The sequence below is a fragment of the Pongo pygmaeus genome, chromosome 14, assembly GCF_028885625.2.
Source record: "Pongo pygmaeus isolate AG05252 chromosome 14, NHGRI_mPonPyg2-v2.0_pri, whole genome shotgun sequence".
In the NCBI taxonomy this organism is placed as follows: Eukaryota; Metazoa; Chordata; class Mammalia; order Primates; family Hominidae; genus Pongo; species Pongo pygmaeus.
Genome location: NC_072387.2, coordinates 40,543,577 through 40,568,576, shown reverse-complemented (window position 1 = coordinate 40,568,576; position 25,000 = coordinate 40,543,577). Strand labels below are relative to the sequence as shown.

At 40.2% G+C, this 25,000-nt stretch overlaps 1 protein-coding gene across 2 annotated transcripts in view; it reads right to left on the bottom strand.

The window, feature by feature from the left end:
• Positions 1-15,235, bottom strand: part of FRY (FRY microtubule binding protein) — a 268,121-nt gene extending 252,886 nt beyond the window's left edge. For both annotated transcript variants that reach the window (XM_063650744.1, XM_054446794.2), the window contains exon 1: positions 14,542-15,235. In XM_063650744.1, the coding sequence (XP_063506814.1) occupies positions 14,542-14,611 (70 nt within the window). In that variant the 5' untranslated portion in view covers positions 14,612-15,235. The remainder of the gene's footprint in view (positions 1-14,541) is intronic.
• Between the last annotated feature and the right edge of the window lie 9,765 nt (positions 15,236-25,000).

Sequence of the window (25,000 nt, the reverse complement as noted above, 5' to 3'; positions counted from 1 at the left end):
TGCCAGCCCCAGGAGCATCAGGCTAGGGTAGATCTTTTGGCATTAACTTAGCACTGTCCACAAAGAAGATAGATTCTAACCTTCCGTCTCTTGTGTGGGTCAATAGCAAGAACTTCAGGAAAACACAGAACTGAATAAATCAGCTGAGTTGTCATCTTTCAGTATAAAACATAGGCCAGTCAGACATAGACTGAAATGGGGAGGGATGTCCTAGGAACAGTATCAACAATTTATCTCTATCCTTTTCCCAGAGCCTGAAGAGCATTTTCATTCTCCTGGCCCAAGAAGTGACAGTCTCTTAGTCACTCCCCAAAACAAGGGCCTTGTCTGGCAGAACAATATGATATTTAATGAGCTCATTGGGCCAGTTTGATGGCTGTTGTTTTGTGTACGAGGGACACTTGAGAATTGTTGAGTGGGTCTTCCATCACTGGAGTGTGTACACTTCATGAGTAGTTGTATCCTCTGCCTGAGCTCATTTAATATATTAACCAGAGCATTATACTTAGCTTTTGGTCTTAACTTTCAGCAAGCCTTTCCTCAATTTCTACATTATGCCTTGTCAAATCTAGCCTGTTTAAATCTTGCTAGCATGAAATTATAGAGTAGCAGATGTTATTCCTTTTAACTTAAATTGTGTTTGTAGTACCACAGTAATACTCCTACCTCATCTCTGGCCAATGACTGTGACTAATACTCCAAGGATATCACTGGTATTTAGATTACAGGCTACAGGTCAAAGATTCAGTCCATTTCTGCATCCCACAGAACTCTTGAATCTACCAAAACAAATGGTTTGCATATACATCATCAATGAAATTAATTTAGATGATCATTCCCAGTTCACGATGATATTTTAATTATTCATTGTGCTTGCAACCATTGACACCAAAAGCATTTGTCATGCAATCCCTGTCTACGGAAGTTGATACATAATTACAAGAGTAAAAAGGTGAAGATCAATGTTCAAAGCTATGGGAAGGACTTCTAGGAAAGACTGTCCTGGAAAGGCAGTAGCAGCAGATAGCCAGTGAGAAGGAACTGTGAGTACTCCAGATGGGAGGTGATGCAGACCTGGAACCAGGCCTTGGCAGAGGTGATGGTGACGAAGATCCAGATGTGGGAGATGTCATTCGAGGAAGAAAACAAGACAAGTTTTAGCAGCAATTTGGATGAACAACAATGAAGGGTTGAAAAAAAGTCTAGTTTCTTGCCTAAGACTGACTAATAGCGAAATTCAGCATTACTGATGAGGAACTAAGCCCTATAAGGGTCCTGGAGGAGAGAGATGAAGTCACAGGTTCAGCAGGTTGATAAGAAAATATCCTATTTTGGAGATATATATCAGCAATATGGGGAAAAAATAGTGAAAATTGGCCTTAGGGGCCAGCGGGTATAATAATGTACAAATAACAGTCACTCTTACTCACATATACACAATTAACATTTCATGGGATTGATTACTGGTCATATTTTACTGCAATTATTGATTTATATAGATCTTTTTCACCTGACACTCTTCTTTTAAGGGCAGGAACTTGGCTCAAGTTCAGCTTAAAATCATCTCAGATGATTATTCTGATTTTGTTTTTCAGCCACCTACACAAACTATGTCCAAAGGCTGGAAGCAGCAAGTCTATCAGGGTGGCAAAAGATGCATTTCTCATATTTCCAGGAAGAAAATCCTTTCCAGAAGTTCCCCCAGCAACTGGGACAGCAGTCAGAAGCTTGCACTGAAGGCCAAGCAAGCAAGCATCTGGCTCTTTCAGATGTTTTGGTGGGAAATGAGCAGAGGAAAAGTGGGGCGGGAGTGGCTCTAACTGGGCTGCCAATGAGAAGAGAGGCTCTAGAGACAGAAGCAGATTGGAATCTGGGCACCATCACTTACTGATTGTGAATGTCTCTTATTTCTTTATTAGCATTTGGTTTTTATTCTACAAAATGGTATTTGCCTCAATAGGATGTAAGGAAGTTTAAATGAGAGAGTGCTTAGCACTGTGGCTGAAACATGGCAGTCCTTCATGAATGCTAGCTATTCTTATTTAACCATTGCGATACCTAGCTTAGGGAGGCTGTGAATAGGGAAAGTGAGTCAGTGATAAAGCCCTTTCAAATTAATAGCTAAATCTGAACAATAAGATTAAAATATAAACCTTACTGGAGAATACTGATATTTCCACATGAAATGGAAATATCTGAAAACAGAAAAACATTTTTTCCTTTTGGTATCTAAGGGAAATATTAAGGGCATTTCATCTACTATTGTTGGATAGCATTAAACAAATAAATACTGAACTTGTTAATTTTAACCTAACAGCATAATTCAATAGACCTACATATTCCTTTTTTTCTTTTCTTTTTTTTGTCTTATTTTAAAATTTAAATTTATTTAAAAACAAAAGAGATAGGGTTTCACTGTGTTGACCAGGCTGGTCTCAAACTCCTGGCCTCAAGCACTTCTCCTCCCATTTCAGGCTCCTGAAGAGCTAGGATTACAGGTGTGAGCCACTGTGCCTGGCCTGGGTATAATCTTAAGGGGCTCAAGTGTCTGATCTAAAAATATTCTTTCTTATAATTTGCTTTTTTTTTTTAAAGCAATAGAAAGACTCCATTTCTTTTTGAGTGAGTATAATAAAGAAAACATTAGGAAATGTTCCTTTTTTGAAACTGAAGGCAAAGCAATACAGAATTTTTTGGTGGGGGCTACTTTCAAGACTTTGCCACTGCTTTTTGACAAATATCACTGTGGTAACTTACTAGGAAGTACACATCAATATAATTCTACTCCCACTAGAGGTTCATCAATTTCACCTGCTGTTAGCCAATATCTTTATCTTGCCAGTGATGATGAGAGGCCACATAGTGTAGTGTTTATCCTAGAGTCTAGGTTGGAACCCTAGCTCCATCACTTACAAATGGTTCTTTCATCTTTCCACATGTGTAAAACAGTGTCATGGTGAAGACCAGAGGAAATGATACATATACAGCACTTAATGAGGCTCTTGACACTTCGTAAGTGCTTATAAAGATCACCTATTATTATTGCCCTTAATGCAATGTTATACAACAACAGATGTTGAGTTTCTAATAATAGTCATCTACTGTGATATGGTTTGGCTGTGTCCCCACCCAAATCTCATCTTGAATTGTACTTCCATAATTCCCACATGTTGTGGGAGGGACCTGGTGGGAGATAAGTGAATCATGGGGGCAATTTCTCCCACACTATTCTTGTGGTAGTGAATACATTTCACAAGATCTGATGGTTTGATAACCCATTTCACTTGGCTCTCATTGTCTCTCTTGCCGCTGCCATGTGAGATGTGCCTTTCACCTTCCGCCATGATTGTGAGGCTTCCCCAGCCACATGGAAATGTAAGTCCAATAAACCTCTTTCTTTTGTAAATTGCCCAGTCTCGGGTTTGTCTTTATCAGCAGTGTGAAAACGGACTAATCCATACCGTTGTAGTTTTTACTTAATGGCACTATTAGTTGCCTATCATTCTTCCTTGGTACAAGAATCTCTGTTTTGTTCAGGTGGCAGGTAGAAGTCCCTTGTCTCACAAAAGGTGTACCCAGCCCAGTGCCAGGGCCTGAACCATGATTCATCTAAGTCAACTTGGCTATTCCATTCAACTTTGCCAGTGACTGGTCTAAGGGTAGGCATATGACCCAGTTCCTATCAGAGAGAAGCAAGAGGAAGTTTGCTGAGACCTTTATCAAAATAATCTTCTTGTTACAAGAAAGCCCTAACCTGGGCCTCCTTCCTTCCTGACTTAAGTGAAGCAAAGATATTTGGAACTGAGGTGGCCATCCTGTGATCATGTAGTGTGACCAGTCCAAAGATTGGATGGTCTAGGTCTTTGAGCTTCTAAACCCACCTGGAACCTCCCATCTCCAGGCTGTGGGTTGGGCAAGCTAATTAAAAGTCTTTATTCTTTCAGCCCTTATGAGGTTATTCTATCATTTATAGCAAAAGTATACTAAAATGGCACCCATTTCGAATTACTAAATGGCAAAAATATGTTCTGTGTAATAACCATAACACTAAACCTGAGTAGCATGTTACTGAATTCTGATTAGTAACATGGGATTTAGAAATGAAAGTCACTGATTTCAAAATCCTACAGTAATCGTTCCCAATTTGTATTTTTTTCTCTCTTCTCCCTCTGATACTTTTCCTTTCTTCCCTCCTTCCCTCCCTTCCTCCCTTCCTCCCTTCCGCCCTTCTTCCCTTCTTCCTTCCTTCTTTTCATAAAGTGGTTGACTAATTGTAGGCAATATAATTTAAATGTCCACTCCTCTTCCTCTCTAGAAAGTGGTGCTAAGGATTGACATGGTTAACAAAACAGATAACAAAATAAAGGAAAAGAAGCTAAGATAAAATGGATTTTTTGATATTTAAAATGTGCTAGAATCTTCATTCTCACTTATAATTTTGATCTTTCTTAAAGTTCAAGCATTTTAAATTGTTAGTTGAGAACAAAGTAGTTTACTCTGCCAGATGAAAATGGGCCAGGTTTTCAAACACCTTCAAAAATTGATCTCTCAATTGGCATGAACTAGGATTAGCTTTCCTATAATGATAAGCACTGGGGATTTCTTATAAATGAAACATAAAATCAGCAGGCAAGACACAAAAACATCTCTGATTTTCCTATTCTCTTGCAGCTGTATTCAATCAAGTAAAACAGAAGGAGACAGGTTGTCTTGCACCCTCAACCTGGAAGAAAAGCTGACAACAGGCCTCAGGGCCACCACCAAATCATGAGGAAACTGAAACAAAACACTCAGTGTGTGACCCTCAAAACTCCCTAAGGAAGCTGAATTTCTCATTAAGAAAGTTGAAGACTGGCTGGGTGCAGTGGCTCATGCCTGTAATCCCTTGAGGTCAGAAGTTTAAGACCAGCCTGGCCAACATGGTGAAACCCCGTCTCCACTAAAAATACAAAAATTAGCTGGGCATGGTGGCGGGCACCTGTAATCCCAGCTACTCGGGAGGCTAAGGCAGAAGAATTGCTTGAACCCAGGATGCAGAGGTTGCTGTGAGCCGAGATTGCACCACTGCACTCCAGCCTGGGCAACAAAGCTAGACTTTGTCACAAAAAAAAAAAAAAAAAAGTAGAAGATTAATTTTAGGGGTGTTAGAACAAGTGATACTATAGCTAAGTCCATGTTGTCATTCAATTGCAAGCCCTCATTTTTAGGGGAGATTTGTTAAACATGTAGTGTTCATAAACTAAAAGTTGAAAAGCAGACTTTTTTAAAAAGAAAAACTTCAGTTTGTCTTTTAATTGGTGCTCTTACTTGTAAACACTGAGTTGTAAACTCACTGGTTACAGTCTGCTATGTTCATAGGCAATCTGTTCACCTAGAGCAACTTTTTCATTTTAAAATTCTTTAATGCTGTCACAGAGCTTTCTACCTAAGCTACAGGCATTAAGTAAAGGTGAACCAAAGATGTTTCAGACAGATTTTCTAACAGCCTCTTGCATTCTTATGACCTTTTGTATTTCTACATGGGTTAACTGAAACATGATATCTACTGAAACGTAGGAGAGTATCCTTTAGCTGTATCATCATATATTTAAAAACCTTCAGAATGCCAGCAATTTCCATAAACACCACATCTCACTTTATAGAAAAAAAACATGCCTGTGTCCAGACCAAGAATACTGGCACTTCATATTGGAGACAATCCTGTTCAGATTTACTGAGTTAGATATACAGTGACTTAACTGCAAAAAGTAACAACAGAAAGAACCTGATAGGCTGTGTAGTGTGACAACTTCTTCTTATTCAGAATACTGAAAAGCAAGCTAGTCCAAGAAGCTGACCAACCTTAGAAAGTTAGGCTTGAGATCCAGCCTCCAGTTATCAGTCAAGTTCAATAATGTACAACTCAATCTCCTTCAGTCTGGCTTTAATGGTGCAGGAGAAATAACTGATGAATATCATGATGTTTACCGAAACCTCATTTTTCAGTGGAAGTATTCAAAACCCTTCGCATTAATCAGTGACAGACAAGTGTCAGGTTTGTTCCTTTCATATAAGAAAATGAGAGAATGAGAAAGCCAAGGTCACACACAGAAAAATAACAGAAAAACAGAGAAGAAAAACCCAATCTTGTATTTATACAGTTCAAACATTTTATTGATTTGACTTACAAAATAAACCATCTTATTGATTGGCCAAATCTCTCCTGCATAAACATAACATTCCAATGGAATTTTACCAAAGTATTGCCCTAGTTAATCTAATACCCTATTCTTTTCATGGCTGCCAAAATACATATTTACCTGTTTAAGGCTAAACTCAAAGAAGTTGGCCTGGTGTTTCTTAAGCATAGGAAAAATTTTTAATGTAAATTTAATTGTATATTTCCATAATGTTGTGCTTGTGGCATTAGCTGAGAAATCCTGGAATTTCAAAGCTGTCTTCCACTGCTAAACTACTTTGCACTTTGCAATTGATTAAGAACAGCAGAAGCAGTCAGAGTTGTATATCAAATTAGAGTTGATAAAAGCACTTAATGCAGATTTGAATGCCTTCTCAAAAAAGATTTCAACTCCCTTAAATTGACATGACAACAAATTCTTACAGCAGCATAAAAAGTATTAGCTGAAATGTTATGGCTTTGGCTTAAATTTCCATCTGCAGCTCATCAAATGACTAAACAGTAGAAAGGAATTAAACCAAATCAGACTCATTACAGAGTCTGATATGCTGGCAGAATATAAACTTTCACTGCTTAGCATCTGGAGTTTTGGGTGACTAACATTTAAATGCCTGTGCTTGTATATTCTGTGAAAAATAGAAAAGTGTAAGAATATAGGTGAGATATCTGATCATTAAATTTAACTTATGGAAATATATAATTTATTTTCTCTCTCTCACACACACACGGGTGGGGGGAGGTGGGGGAGAGACAGCGAGAGAGAGAAAGAAAGAGAGAGAGAGACAGACAGACATAGCCCTTCTCTTTAATCACCCAAGTATTTTGAAGAGTGAGAGAACCACTCAGGATGAAAGACAACTGGCTTTAAATTTGTCCCATGTGCAAAATTCTGATAAACATGGCAACTCCTCTTCACATTTTTCTAATGTAAGGAATCCCTGTCTGAAATGCTTGCTGCCCCATATTCTGAAATCTGGTCAAGTGTTCCAGGGTAAATAGCTTACATTTCCTCTTCTCCTTCAGCCATCTACTAGAAGAAATATTTGAAAGTGTTCTTATAGACCATTGCCTGTACTTCTGATGGTTTTCTGATGTAGTGAAAGTACAAATCCATAAAGTTAGAGTCAACAGAATCCATCAAACACATTCTTCCACAATAAAATTTTCTAGGGCCTACTCTGTCTCTGAAACATCATTGGATACCTCTCCCTAGGATCCCTGAAGTCCTGGAAACTTCTGCATTAATGTAACTGAATTCTGAATCTAACAAGCAAGGAAAGAAAGCTCTGAGAGCCTGGATGAAGGATCCAGATGGGATGCATTTATGAAGCTCCCAAAACAAAGTGTGTGTTGTGCTTAGTTGATTCTCAGTAAACAGGTATTAAATAGTGCTTGCCTTGCTTCTCTGACACTGTTGCATGTTGGAGCAATAACCAAGAAAAATTAACGCTTAGGTAGTAAGATTTGCAGTATAATCCAGCACTGAAAGGTAAGTAAAGATGGTCTTATGGAAAAGCCCATTCCCACTGTTTCTCCAAGCCTAGAAGAGGCAACCTTTTCAGCTCAAAGAAAGAGAAAGCATTCTCTTATTTACATAGCTGGCAGTTCTGTGATGGAGCAATGTTAAAAGGAATATGATGAATGGCATCTATCAAATGAAAGACATTAGTACGAAAAAAAATGAGGTTAAGTTGCGTATTATCTTGTTCCACAAATGCCATTCACGTTTTCAGGAAGTGGTTACTTGCTAAATCTTCTGCACTGGGGTAGTGTGCAAATGGTGGATGGTTTCCAGAAGGCACCACATTAAGAAAAATTATGAATGTTTAAATGTTTAAAAAAGAGGACTAAGAGAAATTCTAGGGTACAAATAAATTCGGAAAATCGTAATACATATGTTTTTGGACAGACTTACTTCTGTATTTCTTAAGTGATAAATACCAAGCTATATTGCATTTTTTAAAAGTTCTATTTGAAGGTAAATATCATGGATGAAGATCATTATTTGTTCATTTAAATCTGATCTGAAACTTCTCAAAATATACCTACATGATGCCATGTGGGTATCTCATGCCACACAAACTGAACTTATGAAGAATTAAGTCTTATTCTAAACCAGGAGCATTTAAGAAGAAACTAGCTAATTAATAATCAGTGCATCTCACTCATCAAATGAGGTAATGTGTTTGAAGGTGCTGGGCAAACTACAAAGCACTAAATAAATGTAAGGTTTAGTACCAGTAACAGAACCTGCATAAAAAGCTTATATCTGCATCTATTAGTCTACAGAACAGCCCCTAACATAGTAAAATGTCATTTCTCATTAGCCCAGACTCACATCTGACACCAGTTTAGTGTTAATATCACATAAGACTCAGAAATATGGAAGTTACTAATAAGATGATTAGGATATATGTAACCTATTTGACTCCTTAAACTGTACCCAAAAGTAAACTACTGAGTCATGGGTATTAAAATGTTTTGAAACAGCTGTCTGTTTAGGGTAGGATAGAAGAATCTTTGCATGTTATATCAGTTGAAACCTCTAAATATTGGCAACTTTCTCAAATGTCTGAGCTGTTCTCAGATTGTAAAATTATCCAGGTCATCTCTTCTTGCCTACTGCTGTTTGCCTTTCTATTTCAATTCTTGTTGGGACTTCATCAAGCAGCATTCAAGAGCAGGCAAATAAGTCAAAATTTATCTTGGTGCTGCCAGTCCTGTACATGATTTTATGATGGAGCAGGCCAGAACTATCAAGTAAATGAGATACCTGAATTATAGATAGACTTCCATTATCCCTGGAAATATTCTCCCTGATCTCACTGCTAAAGACAATTAGTGAATTTGCTACTGTTTCCTAAACAGAAAAACAATATATCAGAGAACCCTCAGCAAGGCAAGCAAACTACCATTCTAAAGTAAACATCATTCATGCTTTTTTATTTACTTTTGAAACTAGGGAAAATATACATAAAATACTCCTAACAGAAGAAATGTGCCTTATTACTACAATCCTATTTTGTGAATGGCTATATACATTTAATCAAATGATCATAGGGCACAGAACTGTCTATGTATTGTTTGCAATAATGACGGAAAAGACTTGTGAACACTTAAGGTCTTTCAAATAGGTCTATGCTGAGGGGATGGTGCTCTCCAGCACGTGTGTGTGTGTGTGTGTGTGTGTGTGTGTGTGTGTGTGTATGTAAAACAGAGAGAGAGAGAAACAGAGAGACAAAGAGCAGGGAGGGAAGGAGAGAGGGTGAAGAAGGCTAAGAACTGGCAGGGACATCAGCCAATAAAAATAAAAATGAAAGTACCTATAAAGCACTAAGTTCCTCACAGTGTTCTTTATCCTTTGGTCCTTTGAGTGATTAAAACAAACAATGCAATTATCAGCTGGACTGGGGGAGGGGTTTATGGAGCTTACTACCATCCTAGCTTTGAGCAAATCTCTATCTCAAGTCCTGTTTTTTTTTTTTTCCATCGAAAATGTGCATGACACTTAAACTCACAGGGTTATTGGAAAGAGTGAAGATAATAAACAGAGAGGTCATATGGCGTCCTTTGCTGAGGGCAGTCCCAGTTTGCACCCAGTGTCTCAGCATAATTATTAACTTTCACTCTCAAAAGTGTCACAGTTGGGAAAAACAATTTTGTGGTTGCCCTCTATATAAATCATGGAGCATAGTATTTTATACAGAGTGGCAGTTATTGTTATTCAAGAACTGTTCATGTATTTGAATGGGAAAAAAAAAACAACCCCTCTGATTTGTCTTAATCATAAGCCCAGGGATAGATCCTTTCTATTTAGAGAACATGGATGTTGATTTGGGGTTTTATTTCTCCTTAGAGCCGTAAACTACTTTAGCAGAAGTGACCCCGTGGCCTTAGAGAGGGTGTGGATGGGACACTGGAGTAAGTCTCCTTCTAATTGCCTGGAGCAGTGCTGGGTACTTCCTCTATTTAAAGAACCCAATTAAATATGCTTGCACTTGATCTGTACCCCTTTGCTGGATTTAGGCAACTCAGTTAACCTTCTTAGTTTTCCACTTCTTTCAACCAAGTCTATATAGAAGTTAAAACTAAAATTAATTTTGAGATTTTCTTAAGCTTTTCTCATAGTGTCCTTCAGGTACACTTGCAACATAAATAGGCATCAATAAACACTGCTCTGCAAAGAATCTAAGATGTTTTCCACCCTCACTTGCCCATGACTTTTCTCTTTGGCCCCAGAGCTGACCTCATACTAACCAGCATTTCTATGTTGAACAGATCCTGGGCTTATCACTACAACTTAACTCACTACAACATACCTGAAAAATGCTGAATCTGATGCTCCTAAGTGATGCAAGACTTTTCTAGAGCAACATTAGACATTTCACAATGCACACCAACACCTTCCTACTGCAAAGAGATTGTTCAGTTCCCCAGAGCAGTTCATTTGTCAATGAAATTCTAAATATGTGAAAGAGTTAATGGGCATTCAAAAGTTTCCCTCAATAGTGTAGCAAGATTTGCCATATGTTATAGGAAGGATTCACACTGCCCTGGAAAGAGCAAGGCGTTGAACAGATTCTGAATGTACCTTCATTCATTGGGCCCTGTGTGTTCATCAGGCATCCTGGGGTGGACAGAGACATAAGGAAGCCCTTTAGAGCTTTCAGATTAGTGTGGGGGCTCACACACCAGCTCTATGAAGTGGTATACAGCAAGCCCTTCTCTCCTGGAAAATAGCTTGAACTATCCACTTTAAACTTGTTCTCTAGCAAACCTAAGAGGCCAAGGTGACTTTCTGCCACTAAGAAAATTCCCAGACCAACTCCCAAGCTGCTAGAAAGTATGCACTTAGGGTAAGTAGGGATATTTTAATAGTAAGTGAGGTGGAAAGTTAAAGTAGTCAAGGGGTAAAGTTAAAAAAGTAAATCTGGGAGAAAAAAAACCAGCCCAAAATAAGCAACTAATTTTGACATTTATTTATGTAGCTCTCTTCTCTAGAGTGTAGCAAGTGTTGCTTACTCATAAAATAACCCACTTTGGACGTCAAGGCTAAGGGAAGACATGGTCTACATCCGATTTGAAGTGGATTTAGAAGGGAGGAGGGCATTAGAATACATGAATATTATTTTAATGTTTATTGGGCATTTACAATGTGCTAGGTATTGTGCTAAGTGCTTTACATCTTAATACCTCATTTACTCCTACGAGGTACCCATTATTTTTGCGTACATTTTACAGATGGGGAAACTGAGAGACTGATTACTTAACTGTCCGAAGCCATGCAAGTGCAGGAGCAAGAGATCTGAACCAAGCCCATTTGGCCCTGCCATTTTTACATCCTAGGTAAGCGTGGCCTTATTAGGAGACTGATGGGTGTACAGGCATGAATTTCGGAGCATGTTAGTTAAATATGGAGGAGAGTGAATAGATTAAGCTTGGTTGGTTGGAGCAGAAAAACATGAGAGAGGATGAATGAGGAGCTCAAAGAGGGTCCTGAGTGGCTACCATTGACACTCAGAGGCAAAAGGGAGCTGGGGAGCAGCCTTTGACTGTGAGGACACCACTGGAGCATTCCAGGTTAAACTGAGAAGGGCATGTGGAGGCTGTGGCCATGATCAACAAGGGGCCGCAGCCGTGAGAACCACTAGACAGCTGGGGAAGGGCTGGATAAGAGCAGGGAAGAGCAACAGGACAGGCATCCAAGGGGACAGGAAAGCCTCCATATTCAGGTCTACATAGGACATTTTATTTCCAGACATCAAGGCCATTTTAATTCCCACCTCCACTCAAATCAAAGGGCAGCATGACAGAGTAGACGTGCCGATAAAGAGGAGAACACCAAAATGAACATCGAATGAAAGCTAGTACATCTCACTAGCCAGTGACTGATCTATTTATTGGCTTGTGAATTCTTTGGAGGGGACTAATATATATATAATTACATTTTCCCCACCATGTGCCATTTAAAAAAATATGGAAAGCTTTACCTGGAAACGCTTATGGAATTACCTTTCTTCTAACACCTTGCAAAACAGCCAGTCATAGTTATAGAGTTTGTTTTATTGCTTTTTAATTGCTGCACTTTTGTAAATAAGCACCACCATATAATTAAGAGGCTGAGTCTCCATTCAGGTATGTGGGCGGACATCCTCACCTCTCAGACTTGTGAGGCCAGGCAGGCGCGTGCAGGTGCATGCAGGTGCAATTAGCCGCTTGCCTCATGGTGCAGCCTCTCAGCCAAGGTTACACTGAGTATGTTGAGCCTTAGGGCTTCTGTTTCCACTTTGTCTTCTACACAGACAAATTCCTTTCTCTCTTTGCTGCTCAAAATATGTAAAACTTAGCAATGAGAACTATGCTGGGTTGTAAGCAAGTTAGTGTTGTAACAAGCTTAAAGAAGATAAACAAAGTATATTTCCTCTTCCTCTTTCAAGACAGGACTGAAAAACATTCTCCCCCTCAAAAGAATGCTGGAAAGCCACCAACTTCACTACTCTGAAATAAAAAAATTAATATAGCGGGCAGGGACTGTGTCTTATTCACCTTGTGTAGCCCCACAGCCTGGCACATAGTAGGTATTCAATAAATATTTGCTGAATGAATTGGAAGAATTCAAAATTGTACCACAGATATTCTCAAAGTAGAAATGAACAGTCATTTTGAATCATTTCCTGATGTATGTATGTGGGGAGAGGAGTTTAGGAAGGGTGAAGAGAATATATACTTTATCTAGAGTGATTTGAAAATAGACAAGGGGAGAGAGATTTTTAAAAGAAATCCCATTGGCCTCAGTATTGTCACAACATAATTTTCTATTTAATGAGGCAATGACAAAAATTGATGGAAGAAAACAGTCTGGCCTTGGAATAATCAAATATGTTTAAAAACCACATACTGATGTCAAACTCAAAAGTGAGTTTTTCCAGTTATTGGAAAACTGCTCCATAAAGAACACTGTATGTCAAATTCTTTTCATTAATCAAAGAGCAGATAGACAAAGGAAGATTCATCCTTGAGTGTAAAGTATTACACAAATAACGAATCCAAGTTAAATGATTTATAGCTATGACAAGTAAAGAATGCTGTTTGGGCAACAGTATTACTCCCAAATGGCTTCCCACTTGTAGAAAAACAGCTTCAGACAAGCCCCATAGTGTATACAGTGGTGCAAAATGACCTGGAAAAAATGGTTTCTATGGATATCATTTAGAGATGCACATCCCTGAATACCTTAAGGCTGAAGGTACTTTAGCTCTTTTCCTCAAAGCCATTACAGCACAGGTTCTCCTGCCCAGGTTTTGTTTACATAAGAACAATCTTGGCCACAGGTCATTTGTGTAGGAGACAATTAATCACTAGCTCTTTGAGCACAGGTAGGTTAATCAGTATGCACATAATACAATATTAAAATTTTCACGGAGAAAAATTTTTTATTTAAAACAATAAAGCATCAGTAATACCTGCTGATCTTTTATCCAAAGCAAGTACAAAGGCTGTTAGTGAAATAGAGAAGACTTTGTTTTTAAACTGTTCGGAAAATACAAGGCATCATTGATCACCTGAACGCCTCATTTTAATTTGATTCCAGATCCACGACGGCTTAGAGGTTGTCTTTTTGAAATAGCGTATTGCTAAAATCCTTATGTAGGTCAGGAATGAAACTTCAGAAGCCATCATATTCTGCTATCCTAATAAATAATTAGGGTCAGAACCTCACTTGTTTATGTTTCAAAAAAGCACATTATTTGGACTATAGCAAACATCAGAATTTTTAAAAATTCAAATATTAAATGGCATTCAGAACATCATCCACATGGAAGAGGGAGAGATGAAATAAATCTGCAGATGCCTCTATATACAAAAAGGATGTCCTAGGTTTTGGACTATTAAGTACTTTTCTTTCTTCAGACAATACCCTAAAAAAACAATTACAAAGTACTCTGAAACCCTGCCACACCCCTTTGATTAAATCACACTTCACAAAATATTTAGAGAAAGCCTGAACAAATCAAATAAACATCAAGGCAGGAAATGCAGCCAGGAATGCCTGATCCTGAGCTCCCCCAGAGTCTGAAGGGCTGCCTCACTTGAAAATTTAATCAAACACAATCTACTGTAATTCCATTGCAGCCTTTGCACTTAAGGAAAGCTAGTTCAGTCTCTGACATTTTGATTTTCACAGCAGATGGAAGCAAAAAAAGAAAGAAAGAAAGAAAGAAGGAAAGAAAGAAAGAAAGAAAAGAAAAAAAGAAAAACTTCCGCGGCTCACAAACATACGTGTCCAGTTGAGATTTTCTGTCTCCAGCCTTATGCAACATCCAGCAAACAAACAAACAAAAAGGTTATTTTCTATTACTCACTATTACTCCAGGATTTCAGTAAATATTTGATACTGATCTCAAAGAAGCCCGAATCCTGCTGGCTGGCCATGTCTGCGGCATACAAAGAGGCTGGGAGGACGGGCAGCGGCCGGGAGCAGGTACCGGGCGTGATGCGCCTGTCACAGGTTGTGATGTCAGCGCGGGGTCAGGCGCCCAGAGGCAGCTCTGCGGATCCACCTCCGGCTCCGGCAGGGAGTCCTCATCTAAAGGACACCGCGGAGCAGACAGAGATGCTCGGCCGCTCCTCCTCCTCTGGGTCCAGGACTTGCTTCTTATTTGCTGGGCGCTGATCTCCCTGCAGCCCTCGGAGGCGGCGGCCGCGCTGCTTTCATTTCGGGGCTGTCATCACCAGAAACGCCGGCTGCCGGCCGCCCACCAGCTCGGCTCCAGCCAGGTACGCAACCGAGGAAGACCCCACCTGAACTGGGATCGGCTTTCTTCTGGGAGGGAGGGTTTCTGGGCCGGCCTCCCTGACGCGGTGCAGGCAGCCTCCGGCCCACACGGCCGCCGCGGGGCTAAGGGATGGGCCGGGAGCGCCGCCCCCTGCCCCTGCCCACTGTCTCAACCTGAGCCGCGGCTCAGTCTCCGCCTAGGCTGCGGGAGGAATTTCGCAGCTTCTGCGGATCCTCTCTCTTCGGCAAGGCTTCCCGTGAGCGGCCCGGGTGTGCTCTGGCTGCTGCTTCCCCTTGTGTCTGTCCCTGAAATAAACACAACTGCAGCACGCTGCGGTAAGCAAAGCTGCAGCCCTGCATCTGGTTGCAGCGACGTTTTGAAAAACCCCATCCGTCAGCCTCGTTGCAGTAAAGAGACTCAACAAGAGGACGCATGTCTGGGCTTTTTCTTCCCTGCCTTCCACACGCACGGTGGAATCTGCATTTTTACTTTTCCCTCCCAGAAATGCAGTCTTTTCAAGGGGCATCGGAGCCCGAACGTGTGCACTCTAAGGGGACAGTACACACTGTTTAGTTGGCTTGTTTTTGTAATGTCACACACTCCACAATGGATCTTATTCTCAAACCTCTCATTTCTAAGACTCACCAAGCCCAGTGAAGCTTATTTTATTTGTATGAAAAGGATAAGAAGCCAAAGCATTAGATTCCGTGCTCTACAATGGCTTTTGATTTCATGAATTCTTGATATCAGGTGTCCTGATTTTGGTTAGCTTTGTTTCACATCATTTAGCTTGACCAGGGGATTAAATAAGAGTATTATATTTTAATAATGACAGGTTATGTTGGAGGAGGTGGGATTTGGCCAACTATCTCATAAACCACAGTATCCTTCCCAAGTCCCAGAACATTCATGAGTAATGTTTTCTAAAAAACAAAAAAAAAGTAATAAACCATGTTAATACGTATTTAACATAGCAAATGTTGGGCAAACTCCCCAAATCAACACACAAACAGGACTTCCTAGATTAACAGTTCATTTTAAAAATGGAAGGTAAAGACTACAATGTACTTTTATTTTAAGACAATTATAAAAATTCAACACTAAATAAAACTTTTAGAACTATGTTCTGAAAGGCCCTAAGATACTTTATCAATATAATTAGTTTTTCAAATTCATTACACTTCCCCAAATGGCAAGCACTCAATCACTCAGATTTCCAACTCCACTTATACACTTTATTCTGATGAAATCTCTCATCAGATTGACTTCTTTTTAATTCACGTGCGTACTAGTGTTGCTGAGCTGATTTTATCACTTGTACTTTGAATGTATGGATTCTAGGTAAAATAAGACCCAAAGGTTTTACCTTGAAACAATTATTATATCTGAAAATAAATTTCATACCTACACCCATCTGATGCTTGCCCAAGACTCAGATGGCAGTGAATGAACAGGTAGGCTGCACAGTGCCCTGAGATTAACGATGGCACCGGCTCTCAAGGCAGGGCCCCATGTTCGCTTCTGGCACCAGCCCTTACTAGCTTTGAGCCCCAAAGTAAGCTATTAACTTTGCTAAGCCTTCATTTCCTCATCTGTAAAATGGGGTTGTACCTTCTTCCTACAGTTTTTGGAAACAATAAATAACACTGTGTATGAAAGGGGCTCAGCATAGTATCTTGCCCATAGTTAACACATCATTAAATTTTAGCTACATTGATTTTTTTTTTTTTTGAGACAGTCTCACTCTGTCACCTGGGCTGGAATGCAGTGGTGCAATCTTGGCTCACTGCAACCTCTGCCTCCCCGTTTCAAGCGATTCTCCTGCCTCAGCCTTCCGAGTAGCTGGGGTGACAGGCATGCGCCACCATGCCCAGCTAATTTTTGTATTTTTAGTAGAAATGCGGTTTCACAGTGTTGGCCGGGGTGATCTTGAACTCCTGACCTCAGGTGATCCGCCTGCCTTGGTCTCCCAAAGTACAGACATGAGCCACTGCACCTGGCCCATTCATTCTTATTATGAATCCTTAGTGACTCTAGAATAGAACTTTTGTTAAAAAAGCTAAATACTTTTTTTTCTTTACTCTTTATGTGGTTTAAAAGACATATTACTTTTGAACACCAGTGGTAACTATTTGGGGAGAGCAAGTTGGAGACATTTAAAATCAGTTGCAATAAGCAAACAGGCTATTGTATATTGTTATTCAAATATATAGAGATTCTCTCTGTTGATTTTAACAAATTTTTAACTGGCTTTTTAAAGTTTTCAATACTTAAATACATAAATTTTCAGTATTTAACTACTACAAACATACTAACTTGCTGGGAATGCCATTCATATATATTTCAAGGGAAACGATCATAAAAATGTAAATGCTACTTAGAAAATAATGTTTTCAATGCCATCTAGCTTTCACTGTGAAGAGTGAATCAGCAACTAAGAGCCCAGTTTCTGTCTCTTAGAACCTGAAATCTTGTCCAGTGTATGCTTTTTTTCATTCGAGTACCTTTAAAGAGGACATATATTGTAAAAGAACAGAAAAGGGCTTTTGTTTTGTTGAAAGGCCTGCAAATCAAATAGAATGACACCTGCTGCAAGCTGAGTTGAAACATTTATCCTTTTGTCTCCTCTCTCTCTGGGGGCCTTAAAAAAAGTAGTCAGAAGAGGCACCTGGACAGAGGTACTTTAAAATGCAACAGTAAAATCTGAATGTGTTCCTGGCTTGCTAGTGACTTCAGTTATGATTTAAGAGGACCTAAAGCTATCTCAGCTTTTATACCTGTAAAAATGAGGGATCCTTCCTTAAAAATATTAGGAGAACATACAATGAATCGTCAAGCATGGAATTAGGCATAGATGTTGGAGACTGAGTGAAAGATAACAGGAAAAGTGGAAGGCCTTAGAAAATGGTATCAAAGAGTGGGGAAAAAGTCGGAAAGTGGCCCGACACAAGTGATGACACTAAATGACACCATCTACATTTGTTGAATATAAATATTGTACTTAAAAATATATATATTTTATATTTAATCCTCACCTCAAACCTATGAAGTAAGTACTATTATTAGTCCCATTTTACAGATGAGAAAATTGAGGCTTAAGGAGGCATAAAATAAGGTCAAACTCATATAGCTAGTAAAATTTAGGTCTATTTTAGACCCTGAGTCACTTATCATAACCTTGTTATTTATTTATTATTTTTTTAAAATCACAAGCAAGGTGAGAATCATGGTTACCAAGTTCTTTACAGAAAGTTCAGGAAGAGGCTGGGCACAGTGGCTCACGCCTGTAATCCCAGCACTTTGGAAGGCCAAGGCAGGTGGATCACTTGAGGTCAGGAGTTCAGGACCAGCCTGGCCAACATAGCGAAATGCCGTCTCTACTAAAAATACAAAAATTAGCCGGGTGTGGTGGCACCAGCCTGTAATCCCAGCTACTTGGGAGGCTGAGGCAGGAGAATCATTTGAACCCGGGAGACGGAAGTTGCAGTGAGCCTAGATTGCGCCACTGCACTCCAGCCTGGGCAACAGAGCAAGACTCCATCTCAAAAAAAAAAAAAAAAAAAAAATTCAGGAAGAGATGCTAAGGTACTCCTTTTTTTTTTTTTTTTTTTTTTTTTTTTTACATTCTTTCATTCAGTAAATATTTAATTACTTAACATGTGGTGGACCCTGTGGGGGATATGTAGATAGTAGATGCAAAAGCTACTGTCTTTTTTTTTTTTTTTTTTTTTTTTCTCTTTTCTTTTTTTCTTTTTTTTTTTGTTTTCTTTTTTTTTTTTTTCTTTTATTATTATTATTATTATACTTTAGGTTTTATGGTACATGTGCGCAATGTGCAGGTAAGTTACATATGTATACATGTGCCATGCTGGTGCGCTGCACCCACCAACTCGTCATCTAGCATTAGGTATATCTCCCAATGCTATCCCTCCCCCCTCCCCCCACCCCACAACAGTCCCCAGAGTGTGATGTTCCCCTTCCTGTGTCCATGTGTTCTCATTGTTCAATTCCCACCTATGAGTGAGAATATGCGGTGTTTGGTTTTTTGTTCTTGCGATAGTTTACTGAGAATGATGATTTCCAATTTCATCCATGTCCCTACAAAGGACGTGAACTCATCATTTTTTATGGCTGCATAGTATTCCATGGTGTATATGTGCCACATTTTCTTAATCCAGTCTATCATTGTTGGACATTTGGGTTGGTTCCAAGTCTTTGCTATTGTGAATAATGCCGCAATAAACATACGTGTGCATGTGTCTTTATAGCAGCATGATTTATAGTCCTTTGGGTATATACCCAGTAATGGGATGGCTGGGTCGAATGGAATTTCTAGTTCTAGATCCCTGAGGAATCGCCACACTGACTTCCACAAGGGTTGAACTAGTTTACAGTCCCACCAACAGTGTAAAAGTGTTCCTATTTCTCCACATCCTCTCCAGCACCTGTTGTTTCCTGACTTTTTAATGATTGCCATTCTAACTGGTGTGAGATGGTATCTCATTGTGGTTTTGATTTGCATTTCTCTGATGGCCAGTGATGGTGAGCATTTTTTCATGTGTTTTTTGGCTGCATAAATGTCTTCTTTTGAGAAGTGTCTGTTCATGTCCTTCGCCCACTTTTTGATGGGGTTGTTTGTTTTTTTCTTGTAAATTTGTTGGAGTTCATTGTAGATCCTGGATATTAGCCCTTTGTCAGATGAGTAGGTTGCGAAAATTTTCTCCCATTTTGTAGGTTGCCTGTTCACTCTGATGGTAGTTTCTTTTGCTGTGCAGAAGCTCTTGAGTTTAATTAGATCCCATTTGTCAATTTTGGCTTTTGTTGCCATTGCTTTTGGTGTTTTAGACATGAAGTCCTTGCCCATGCCTATGTCCTGAATGGTAATGCCTAGGTTTTCTTCTAGGGTTTCTATGGTTTTAGGTCTAACATTTAAGTCTTTAATCCATCTTGAATTGATTTTTGTATAAGGTGTAAGGAAGGGATCCAGTTTCAGCTTTCTACATATGGCTAGCCAGTTTTCCCAGCACCATTTATTAAATAGGGAATCCTTTCCCCATTTCTTGTTTTTGTCAGGTTTGTCAAAGATCAGATACTTGTAGATATGTGGCATTATTTCTGACGGCTCTGTTCTGTTCCATTGATCTATATCTCTGTTTTTGTACCAGTACCATGCTGTTTTGGTTACTGTAGCCTTGTAGTATAGTTTGAAGTCAGGTAGTGTGATGCCTCCAGCTTTGTTCTTTTGGCTTAGGATTGACTTGGCGATGCGGGCTCTTTTTTGGTTCCATATGAACTTTAAAGTAGTTTTTTCCAATTCTGTGAAGAAAGTCATTGGTAGCTTGATGGGGATGGCATTGAATCTGTAAATTACCTTGGGAAGGATGGCCATTTTCATGATATTGATTCTTCCTACCCATGAGCATGGAATGTTCTTCCATTTGTTTGTATCCTCTTTTATTTCCTTGAGCAGTGGTTTGTAGTTCTCCTTGAAGAGGTCTTTCACATCCCTTGTAAGTTGGATTCCTAGGTATTTTATTCTCTTTGAAGCAATTGTGAATGGGAGTTCACTCATGATTTGGCTCTCTGTTTGTCTGTTATTGATGTATAAGAATGCTTGTGATTTTTGCACATTGATTTTGTATCCTGAGACTTTGCTGAAGTTGCTTATCAGCTTAAGGAGATTTTGGGCTGAGACAATGGGGTTTTCTAGATATACTATCATGTCATCTGCAAACAGGGACAATTTGACTTCCTCTTTTCCTAATTGAATACCCTTGATTTCCTTCTCCTGCCTAATTGCCCTGGCCAGAACTTCCAACACTATGTTGAATAGAAGTGGTGAGAGAGGGCATCCCTGTCTTGTGCCAGTTTTCAAAGGGAATGCTTCCAGTTTTTGCCCATTCAGTATGATATTGGCTGTGGGTTTGTCATAAATAGCTCTTATTATTTTGAGATATGTCCCATCAATTCCTAATTTATTGAGAGTTTTTAGCATGAAGGGTTGTTGAATTTTGTCAAAGGCCTTTTCTGCATCTATTGAGATAATCATGTGGTTTTTGTCTTTGGTTCTGTTTATATGCTGGATTACATTTATTGATTTGCGTATATTGAACCAGCCTTGCATCCCAGGGATGAAGCCCACTTGATCATGGTGGATAAGCTTTTTGATGTGCCGCTGGATTCTGTTTGCCAGTATTTTATTGAGGATTTTTGCATCAATGTTCATCAAGGATATTGGTCTAAAATTCTCTTTTTTTGTTGTGTCTCTGCCAGGCTTTGGTATCAGGATGATGCTGGCCTCATAAAATGAGTTAGGGAGGATTCCCTCTTTTTCTATTGATTGGAATAGTTTCAGAAGGAATGGTACCAGTTCCTCCTTGTACCTCTGGTAGAATTCGGCTGTGAATCCATCTGGACCTGGACTTTTTTTGGTTGGTAAGCTATTGATTATTGCCACAATTTCAGCTCCTGTTATTGGTCTATTCAGAGATTCAACTTCTTCCTGGTTTAGTCTTGGGAGGGTGTATGTGTCGAGGAATTTATCCATTTCTTCTAGATTTTCTAGTTTATTTGCATAGAGGTGTTTGTAATATTCTCTGATGGTAGTTTGTATTTCTGTGGGATCGGTGGTGATATCCCCTTTATCATTTTTTATTGCATCTATTTGATTCTTCTCTCTTTTTTTCTTTATTAGTCTTGCTAGCGGTCTATCAATTTTGTTGATCCTTTCAAAAAACCAGCTCCTGGATTCATTTATTTTTTGAAGGGTTTTTTGTGTCTCTATTTCCTTCAGTTCTGCTCTGATTTTAGTTATTTCTTGCCTTCTGCTAGCTTTTGAATGTGTTTGCTCTTGCTTTTCTAGTTCTTTTAATTGTGATGTTAGGGTGTCAATTTTGGATCTTTCCTGCTTTCTCTTGTGGGCATTTAGTGCTATAAATTTCCCTCTACACACTGCTTTGAATGCATCCCAGAGATTCTGGTATGTTGTGTCTTGGTTCTCGTTGGTTTCAAAGAACATCTTTATTTCTGCCTTCATTTCGTTATGTACCCAGTAGTCATTCAGGAGCAGGTTGTTCAGTTTCCACGTAGTTGAGCGGTTTTGAGTGAGATTCTTAATCCTGAGTTCTAGCTTGATTGCACTGTGATCTGAGAGACAGTTTGTTACAATTTCTGTTCTTTTACATTTATTGAGGAGAGCTTTACTTCCAAGTATATGGTCAATTTTGGAATAGGTGTGGTGTGGTGCTGAAAAAAATGTATATTCTGTTGATTTGGGGTGGAGAGTTCTGTAGATGTCTATTAGGTCCGCTTGGTGCAGAGCTGAGTTCAATTCCTGGGTATCCTTGTTGACTTTCTGTCTCGTTGATCTGTCTAATGTTGATAGTGGGGTGTTAAAGTCTCCCATTATTAATGTGTGGGAGTCTAAGTCTCTTTGTAGGTCACTCAGGACTTGCTTTATGAATCTGGGTGCTCCTGTATTGGGTGCATATATATTTAGGATAGTTAGCTCTTCTTGTTGAATTAATCCCTTTACCATTATGTAATGGCCTTCTTTGTCTCTTTTGATCTTTGTTGGTTTAAAGTCTGTTTTATCAGAGACTAGGATTGCAACCCCTGCCTTTTTTTGTTTTCCATTTGCTTGGTAGATCTTCCTCCATCCTTTTATTTTGAGCCTATGTGTGTCTCTGCACGTGAGATGGGTTTCCTGAATACAGCACACTGATGGGTCTTGAGTCTTTATCCAGTTTGCCAGTCTGTGTCTTTTAATTGGAGCATTTAGTCCATTTACATTTAAAGTTAATATTGTTATGTGTGAATTTGATCCTGTCATTATGATGTTAGCTGGATATTTTGCTCGTTAGTTGATGCAGTCTCTTCCTAGTCTCGATGTTCTTTACATTTCGGTATGATTTTGCAGTGGCTGGTACCGGTTGTGCCTTTCCATGTTTAGCGCTTCCTTCAGGAGCTCTTTTAGGGCAGGCCTGGTGGTGACAAAATCTCTCAGCATTTGCTTGTCTGTAAAGTATTTTATTTCTCCTTCACTTATGAAGCTTAGTTTGGCAGGATATGAAATTCTGGGTTGAAAATTCTTTTCTTTAAGTATGTTGAATATTGGCCCCCACTCTCTTCTGGCTTGTAGGGTTTCTGCCGAGAGATCCGCTGTTAGTCTGATGGGCTTCCCTTTGATGGTAACTCGACCTTTCTCTCTGGCTGCCCTTAACATTTTTTCCTTCATTTCAACTTTGGTGAATCTGACAATTATGTGTCTTGGAGTTGCTCTTCTCGAGGAGTATCTTTGTGGCGTTCTCTGTATTTCCTGAATCTGAATGTTGGCCTGCCTTGCTAGATTGGGGAAGTTCTCCTGGATAATATCCTGCAGAGTGTTTTCCAACTTGTTTCCATTCTCCCCGTCACTTTCAGGTACACCAATCAGACGTAGATTTGGTCTTTTCACATAGTCCCACATTTCTTGGAGGCTTTGCTCGTTTCTTTTTATTCTTTTTTCTCTAAACTTCCCTTCTCGCTTCATTTCATTCATTTCATCTTCCAGGGCTGATACCCTTTCTTCCATTTGATCGCATCGGCTCCTGAGGCTTCTGCATTCTTCACGTAGTTCTCGAGCCTTGGTTTTCAGCTCCATCAGCTCCTTTAAGCACTTCTCTGTATTGGTTATTCTAGTTATACATTCTTCTAAATTTTTTTCAAAGTTTTCAACTTCTTTGCCTTTGGTTTGAATATCCTCCCGTAGCTCGGAGTAATTTGATCGTCTGAAGCCTTCTTCTCTCAGCTCGTCAAAGTCATTCTCCGTCCAGCTTTGTTCCGTTGCTGGTGAGGAAATGTGTTCCTTTGGAGGAGGAGAGGTACTCTGGTTTTTAGGGTTTCCAGTTTTTCTGCTCTGTTTTTTCCCCATCTTTGTGGTTTTATCTACTTTTGGTCTTTGATGATGGAGATGCACAGATGGGTTTTTGGTGTGGATGTCCTTTCTGTTAGTTTTCCTTCTAACAGACAGAACCCTCAGCTGCAGGTCTGTTGGAGTACCTGGCCGGCCGTGTGAGGTGTCAGTCTGCCCCTGCTGGGGGGTGCCTCCCAGTTAGGCTGCTCGGGGGTCAGGGGTCAGGGACCCACTTGAGGAGGCAGTCAGCCCGTTCTCAGATCTCCAGCTGCGTGCTGGGAGAACCACTGCTCTCCTCACAGCTGTCAGACAGGGACATTTAAGTCTGCAGAGGTTACTGCTGTCTTTTTGTTTGTCTGTGTCCTGCCCCCAGAGGTGGAGCCTACAGAGGCAGGCAGGCCTCCTTGAGCTGTGGTGGGCTCCACCCAGTTCAAGCTTCCAGGCTGCTTTGTTTACCTAAGCGAGCCTGGGCAATGGCGGGCGCCCCTCCCCCAGCCTCGCTGCCGACTTGCTGTTTGATCTCAGACTGCTGTGCTAGCAATCAGCGAGACTCCGTGGGCGTAGGACCCTCTGAGCCAGGTGTGGGCTATACTCTCCTGGGGCACCGTTTCCTAAGCCCGTCGGAAAAGCACAGTATTCGGGTGGGAGTGGCCCGATTTTCCAGGTGCCGTCTGTCACCCATGGAAGGGGAACTCCCTGACCCCTTGCGCTTCCCGAGTGAGGCAATGCCTCGCCCCTGCTTCGGCTGGCGCACGGCGCGCTCACCGACTGACCCGCGCCCACTGTCTGGCACTCCCTAGTGAGATGAACACGGTACCTCAGATGGAAATGCAGAAATCACCCATCTTCTGCGTCGCTCGCGCTGGGAGCTGTAGACCAGAGCTGTTCCTATTCGGCCATCTTCCCAATCCATAAGGTACTCCTTAACACAGCAGAGGCACTTCAGGTCCCACTGACTCTCCCAGCCTATTCACTGCCTTCCTGCCTGGCTTTGGCCTGGGTGATGTATTCCCTGGGGGCTGTATCCAATTCCGAGAAACCGAGAGAAGAATGCCTTTATTTTTCACATTAATTTGATTCATTATACAGGCTGTGGTCTCTACAAGAATGTCTGACCTAGAGTGGAGATGGGGTGACTGAGGATGGAAATCT